Source organism: Erpetoichthys calabaricus, chromosome 3, assembly GCF_900747795.2.
Source record: "Erpetoichthys calabaricus chromosome 3, fErpCal1.3, whole genome shotgun sequence".
NCBI classification, from domain to species: Eukaryota; Metazoa; Chordata; class Cladistia; order Polypteriformes; family Polypteridae; genus Erpetoichthys; species Erpetoichthys calabaricus.
This window is the reverse complement of record NC_041396.2, coordinates 96575386-96583651: the sequence shown is the minus strand read 5'-3', so window position 1 is coordinate 96583651 and position 8266 is coordinate 96575386. Positions and strand designations below refer to the sequence as shown.

Here is an 8266-nt window from a genome sequence, read left to right as displayed (position 1 = left end):
GTTTCTTTCTCAGCATCCGAAATATGGATAAGTAATAAGGAGGGTCGCAGTCACTGTTAATATGTTTCCTTTTCTGCAGTTGAACGGTTAATAGTGCTTTATTGTAAGGAGATCCACCAATGCTGACACCTATGCTGTCTAGTGTGAAGGTGCTGACGTTCACTTTAGAATATGTGGCTTTGGGTGTCACTTCTTATGGATGTGGGTGGGGGGGGGGGGGATTGTTGAGGATTGTTGTTGCGCGAGCGTCTTCTTTCTTTTTTGTGTTTCTGTGTCTTGTTGAATCCCCCTCTTTGTGTGTGTCCCGTCCCTCGCTTGTAGGGTCTGTGGGGTGGTTTTGTGTTCTTTTTTTTGTGTTCCATGGGCTTGTTGAATCCCCCTCTTGGTGTGTGTCCCGTCCGGTGCCTGTAGGGGGGGGGGTGCCTTGCTGTTGTGCGCGAGCCTCTTTTTTTTTTTTTTTTTTTTTTTTTTCGGGTCTAGTTTCGTGTGCAATGTGTTTCGTGCTTTTCCTGCGTTTGACTTTGCGCCTCATTTCTCCTTTTTGTATGTGCTCACTCCTTTTTTCTGTGGTCATGTCTGCCACTCGCGGCCCCTCATCCGCCTTTGTCGCCTTCTTTTCTCCGCCTTTGTCCGACTCTCGCGGACTGTTTTTGCGCCTGCGCCTCTCGCGGCCCCTCATCTGCCTCTCTCGCCCTCTTTTGTCCGCCTTTCTCGGCTCCTCAGCCGACTCTCGCGGACTCTTTTTGCGCCTGCGCAGTACGTCTTTTTGCAGCTACGGCCCATGGCCGGATGTGCCTGCGTCCATCATCCGGTTTAGCATTCTCAGTTAGTAATATGGATATGTTTACATAACCTCTTTAACACACTACTTCTCCGCCACGAAGCGCGGGTATTTTGCTAGTATTTAAATAAGTTGCCTAAGTATTTATAATAAACACTAGGGGGCTCCGCCCCCTGCTCGCTTCGCTCGCCAACCCCTGGTGTTGGGAATGACAAAGAGCGTGATGTATGAATGAGATATAGAATAGTGTGACGGTGTAGATGATGCAAATAGAAAGCAAACAATAAAGTGTGTGGCACAGTGTAAAGGTTCATTTGAAAATGTCTTTGTACACGCCGTTTAAGTGTAAAAGGTAATTCCAGCTCAGAACTTGTAAGGTCATTTAAGATGGTAATTGTTGTGATCAGAGTCAAGTTTGTCAGAGCTTAGAAAGAGTTGTGTCTCTCCAGGAAGTAATGGAATGACTTGGGTATTTATGTTTTCCACATTAATATTTTTTGGACATAATATAGTGCGTTGTGTTAAAAGGGGCATTTGGTCTAATGAGATTGCTGTTCCAAATCTCTCTGTAACTAAGTCGTCGCAGATAAAGGCTTGAGGAATTGTAATAATATGTGGCTGAAGTCCATCTGTATTGGTGAGTGTACCATCTCTCAGTTGTAATAAGCAATTGTTATGATCTGGTTCTGGACATCGTATCTTTTTTACTAACTGTATCTTTTGAAAGTAATGCCAATTGTCTGCGTATTTTAAGGTGCACTGAACAATAGCTGAGTGCATGGCATCTGGAAGAATAGCTAATCACTGTCTAAAATCTCCTCCTCATAAAAGTACCTTTCCTCCAAATCGAATATTATTATTCATAAACGTTTGTAGAAGTTTATGAATGGTGTTGAGTAAGTGACTTCATGCCATTGAACATTCATCAATAACCAACATTTTTTGAAGACGGATGTCACGTGCAGTGCCACCGTTAATGTTCATAGTGGATACCGATTTGTAGGATCTAATGTAGTTGATAAAGATTTAACTTTCAGGTACATCGTCAGTTATAAGCTTCTGTAGATATTCAGTATATGAATGTAAAGAAGGCAGTCTAATTTGACCCTTTTGACAACAACGTGTAAATGTATAACTTGTATTGCCAGTTGTTTCTTCAGGGAAGTGAACTGAATGACAATGATTGCAAATGACATTCATTAATCCGAATGAATTTTCCTGGTGTATGTTTTCCTTGTGCCGTTTGAGAGGCGCGTTGTTGCATGTGTACTATTTGGGACGTGTTGTTTTGGAGCTGTAATCGATTTGCCTGTGCTGTGTGAGAAGCCCGTTGTAGCCTTCGCTGCCATTAACGTATGTCTGAGACGGGAGGTGTTTCGTTTTGAATCCGTGCCTGTTGCGATGCAGCATTTTGATTGATAGATTGCGTAATGTGGATCTAGGATGTAGATTTGTGCATATTTGCGTTGTTGATTTGTTTCAGGGTGCACTGTTCCAATGCGATGCAGTATTTGTGCACATATGCAAAAGCAGTATGGTCCATTGCCTTTTGGTGGCCTGATATTTACTCCGGTAGATGCAACAGGAAATGAACTATTGTAGGGTCTAATGCAGTTCATAAAGTTTTTACTTTTAGGTACATCGTTAGTTAGAAGCTTTAGTTGAGCTTTGCGTTTTTGGAGTCGAGACATTTTTTCTTTTAGAAATATGGATAAGTAATAAGGAGTATTGCACTCACTGTTAATATGGAGCCTTTTCTGCGGTTGAATGGTTAATAGTGCCTTATTGTAATGAGATCCACCTATGCTGCATAGCCGTCTATTTTGTTGTTTCTTTCGTGTTCATGTGTTTGTTCCTGTTATCATTTCCTTTTCGTTTTGTACCCGTGACCGTGTATTCATGACTTGTTTCTTTCTCAGCATGCGAAATATGGATAAGTAATAAGGAGGATCGCAGTCACTGTTAATATGTTTCCTTTTCTGCAGTTGAACGGTTAATAGTGCTTTATTGTAAGGAGATCCACCTATGCTGACACCTATGCTGTCTAGTGTGAAGGTGTTGACGTTCACTTTAGAATATGTGGCTTTGGGTGTCACTTCTTATGGATGTGTGTGTGGGGGGGGGGGGGGGGTGAGGATTGTTGTTGCGCGAGCGTCTTCTTTCTTTTTGTGTTCCTGTGTCTTGTTTGAATCCCCCTCTTTGTGTGTGTCCCGTCCCTTGCTTGTAGGGTCTGTGGGGTGGTTTTGTGTTCTTTTTTTTGTGTTCCATGGGCTTGTTGAATCCCCCCTCTTGGTGTGTGTCCCGTCCGGTGCCTGGGGGGGGGGGGGGGGTTTTGCCTTGCTGTTGTGCGCGAGCCTCTTTTTTTTTTTTTTTTTTTTTTTTTTTGGTCTAGTTTCGTGTGCAATGTGTTTCGTGCTTTGCTTGCGTTTGAATACTTTTTTATGTGCCTTTTCCTTTTTTCGGTGCTCTTTGCGCCTCATTTCTCCATTTTTCCTGTGCTCACTCCTTTTTTCTGTGGTCTTGTCCGCCTCTCGCGGCCCCTCATCCGCCTCTCTCGCCCTCTTTTGTCCGCCTTTCTCGGCTCCTCAGCCGACTCTCGCGGACTCTTTTTGTGCCTGCGCAGTACGTCTTTTTGCAGCTACGGCCCATTGCCGGATGGGCCTGCGTCCATCATCCGGTTTAGCATTCTCGGTTAGTAATATGGATAACTTATAAAAAGGCACATACAAATAAGTAACACCTAGATTTTACCTAATTTTAATTATAATTTGAATATTTAGTTATTTTTAATTTATTCAGACCTTATTTTTTGTCTAACTAGGGGGAACTTAAAGTGAGAAAAACGTAAACATTTACAAGAGCTAAGAGAACAGGAACTGTGTCTCTCAAAAGCATTCACACGAATGAGAGTTGAGAGGACTGTTTCCATGGTTGAATATAGTTGAGAGGAGGGGGTGACTTGAAAAAAATCTCATGGCCAAAGTCTCGTCTTGCGGGACTTGAAATTAACTCTTTGAAATAGTCTTGTCTCAGGATTTCCTTTTATAATAGAGAGATTTGTTGCATAGTGTCATCCTCGCTATGTTTTTTGACCATGTGACAAATACTAGCCACTTGTATTTTTGGGTGGTCATCTGTTCTTGATGATAATGCAGTCATAGTTGAATCCCCTAATAAAGTTGCTTTTCCTGCCACGCCCATGCTGGAATGTCTGGAGGCCCAGTACCATGCCATTTCAAACCTTCATAATATTTGGGACAAAGACACAATTTTTCTTGGTGTATCCCCTCTGCTCCACAATTACATCCATCCATCCATTTTCCAACCCGCTGAATCCGAACACAGGGTCACGGGGGTCTGCTGGAGCCAATCCCAGCCAACACAGGGCACAAGGCAGGAAACAATCCTGGGCACCCACCGCAGGACACACACAAACACACCCACACACCAAGCACACACTAGGGCCAATTTAGAATCGCCAATCCACCTAACCTGCATGTCTTTGGAATGTGGGAGGAAACCGGAGCGCCCGGAGGAAACCCACGCAGACACGGGGAGAACATGCAAACTCCATGCAGGGAGGACCCGGGAATCGAACCCAGGTCTCCCAACTGCGAGGCAGCAGCGCTACCCACTGCGCAACCGTGCCGCCCCCCACAATTACAATTCAAACAATTCAGACATGATTAAAGTGCACATTGCAGACTTTAGTTTAAGAATATCTTCATACATTTTGGTCTTAACCATGTAGAAATTACAGCACATTTTATACATAGACCACCACATTTCAGAGCACCATAATGTTTGGGACAATTGGTATCACATGTGTCTGTGATTACTCGGGTGCGTTTCATTGCTTCATTAGCGCAGGTGTAAGATACCTAGGCTTGCTTCTACCATTTGGAGTCTGTAATTGCCATTGTTCATCATGAGGACAAGAGTTGTACCAGTGAAAGTCAAAGAAGCTGTGTATGTGCCAGAGACTAGTATCTGCTGGAGACTTCATGAATGGAATTATAGAGGCCACACTTCAATATGCAAACCACTAGTTAGTCAAAAAAACAGAATGGTCAGATTACAGTTTGCAAAAAAGTACTTAAGAGCCTGCAGAATTCTGGAAAAAGGTCTTGTGGACAAATGAGACTAAACATTAATGTTTATCAGGGTAATAAAGAACAGAAATAAAGTTTGGAGACGAAAGAAACTGCCCAAGATCCAAAACATATTATCATCTGTTAAACATGGTGCTGAGGGTGTTCTGGCTTGGGTGAGTATGGCTGCCACAAGTATTGGTTATGTAGCTGCTGACAGCAGTTGCACAGTGAATTCTGAGATGTATAGAAACATCTGCTGAAATTACAGTAAATGCCTCCAAACTCATTGGATAGTGCATCATCCGACAACATACTGCTAAGGCAAGTTTTTCAAAGCTAAAAAATGGAAAATTCTTGAATGGCCGAGCAGGTCACCCAACTTTAAATCCAATTGAGCATGTCTTCCAAAAGCTGAAGAGAACTTAAGAGGACAAGCCCCTGAAACAACAAGGAACTGCAGATGACTGTATTAGAGGCTTGGCAAAACATCACCAGAGAAGATAGCACCTGGTGATGTCTGTGAATCACAGACTTCAAGCAGTCATTGCATGCAAGGATTGTGCAACAAAATAGTCATTTTGACTGCTTTAATGTACCTACCATTGCTATGTCCCAAACATAATGATGCCCTGAAATGGGTGTAAGGGATATTTTCTTGCCACACTTTGGGCTCCTTAGTACCAGTTGAGCATTGTTTAAATGACATATCCTAACTAAGTATTGTTTCTGACAATGCCTATCTAGGGCTGGATGATAAAACAATAGGTAATTATTGCAAAACAACTTTCTCAATAGAAACATAAGCCATGGTCGACAGAAATTCATTATAATTCATTCCATCCATATGTTGACAGATAACACAAAAAGCCAATGATAATGAGAATAGCGCTTCCTTACCCAATCATGCAGGGCTGGACAACAGACCTTTGCCTGGCTTGGATGGTCACTGTAGTAGCTGGACATGTGGAGACCACACTTGAAAACTGTATTCTTGCATATTACACTTAGTGACAGCATTCCTGGACTGATGTACCCATACACATACCTGCAGTGTGTGCTGGGAGCTGTAGTCCAGTTGGGTAGCCCTGTTGCGTCCCGTGGGTGCCACTAGGGATAGCTGCAGGGAATTGCCGTCCTTTTGTGTTTATTCCATGTACAATCCAGACATCCAAAGTTCTTCTGGGTCCTGAATAAAAGGAGCCGTCCTATGTTATTCGGGGGGTCAGAGTCAGGAGGAAATGGTCAAAACTTGCCTGAGGAGAATGTTGGAGGATAAAATAAATAAGAATTGTGAATGTGTTATTGAAAAATAACATGTGAAAGGTATTGTTTATAATAAAAGAATATTTTCTTCAGCTCAGGACTGTTGGCTATGTTGTTGTGCAACCTGGTTATTCCCCAGACACAAGTCTGGGTTGTGTGAATTGACATTTCTTGAATAGTTTAACTTAGGCTAGTAGACCATTAACTGGTGACATGTCCTTATTCATATAATATGACTATTGGGGGATTTACTTAATTGGTTACTCTGCTCAGCCATATTTTTTATGATTAATTTTTACAAATAGTTACTTTAATTTATTTGTCATTTGTTATTTATGGGGTACTGTTTTGCATTGAAATGTTTGTTTTAAATATTAATTTGCATCATTTGTTTAAATGATGGGAGGGGTATGTTAAATTATTCAATACAAGCTATTTGAAACACAATTGTTTTTGGGATTTTGTTCATAGTTGAGTGATTAGTACTATTTATAAAAATGCAGTTTTTATAAGCATTTTATTGATTTTATTAAAATCAAATAAGATTCCATACAAGCAGTTTTTTAATAAATAAATTGCACTGTGAAAAAATGAAAAGGCATTTGAACATTTATTTAAATAAAGAGAGTGACCATCATCATTTATCCCCAAGTAAGATTGTACTAGAATAACCTTCTACCATAAGTACATATTTTTGTTACTTATTCAACTGAGATAAATGATCAACTGGCACACCCAGATTTCCTGAATTGTATGTTGTAACAGGGAATCTGTGAGGTACAAAGTGCGCCATTCAGTGAACAGAATTGATATAGCTTGAAAACTGATATAACTTAATATCATTATACACACAAATGATGCCGTTGCCAGTTTAGCTTTCGATTAATGTGAGTTAGGTAATTGCATCTAAAAGTACACTGTCTATGATGTTGGAATTGATTATGTGCTTTTATTTTCTTCTGACCCCATTAAAACAGCATTTGTGTTTGTGTGGTTGATGACTAAATAGTGTATGTTTATAAAATGTTTTTTTTTCTTTTGCAGCTCTGTAATCTCTGGAAACTTGGCCAGCAATTTCAGAGACAGAATGGAACCCATCTTTTACCCCACAGAAGACAACATGCTACTTAGCTGCTTTAGATTGTGGTTTTTATTTTAGCATTCATTTCTGTGGATTGTGGAAATTATATTTAAGTAGTCATGGTGCAGATGCATTTCTCCACACTGGACTATGTCATTTTTGCACTTCTCCTTCTGTTATCAACAGGAATTGGACTTTACTATGCATTTAGTGGGGGACGCCAGCAGACCACTCAGGAGTTCCTATTGGCAGACCGCAGCATGCACTTTCTTCCAGTGGCACTTTCACTTCTTGCTACATTTCAGTCAGCTGTAGCAATTTTAGGTGTTCCTGCTGAAATATACACATCGGGTACCGAATACTGGTTCCTTGGTGTATCTTACATACTAGGACTACTTATTCCTGCACACATATTCATCCCCATTTTTTATAGACTTGGACTCACAAGTGTTTACCAGGTACTTTTATTTCATCTTTAGTCTTTATTATTGATTTTTGCTTTGCTTAAAGTATTTAGTAACTAAGTCTTAGGCATGTTTGTGTGAAGCCTCTTCATTTATTCATTATGTAGTGTTGCTTTTGTTTCCTTGTATATTGATTCAGTAAGGCATCCAAACTTTTTTGTCAGTTTCTTTTAACATATTGTTTTAGCATCAATGTTTAAAGTAATAATTATTCCCATATACACAACTTGCAATTTGTCCCCAGTTATGTAGTTAATTTGCATAGTACTAAACTTTTATTTCTCACAGTGGTTGTAGCAAGTGATATGTTGTCTGGTAACATCACTTTCATTTGGTTGACAAGCTTAACGTCATCATAAAAAACAAAAAAAAATTACTAAAGAGTGTAATGCTATTACATCCGTGAATGGCTTCATAATGAGGAGAGGTAATAAGAAAGGCTTTGGAGTCCTACAGAATCTAGTAGACAATGAAAAAGAATCAAAACATTATTCTCACTGTTACATCCTACATGATTTCTCTGTGGTACATTATAAATTACAGTATAGTGGTATATAGTAAAAAAAGGATGCTACATTATATC

General features: G+C 40.3%; 1 protein-coding gene across 1 annotated transcript in view; it reads left to right on the top strand.

Moving 5' to 3' along the window:
* slc5a6a (solute carrier family 5 member 6a) overlaps window positions 1–8266 on the top strand; it is a 143646-nt gene that overhangs the window by 55506 nt on the left and 79874 nt on the right. Inside the window, exon 2 of the mRNA XM_028797206.2 lies at window positions 7183–7677. Within this exon, the coding sequence (XP_028653039.2) occupies window positions 7339–7677 (339 nt within the window). The 5' untranslated portion in view covers window positions 7183–7338. The remainder of the gene's footprint in view (window positions 1–7182; window positions 7678–8266) is intronic.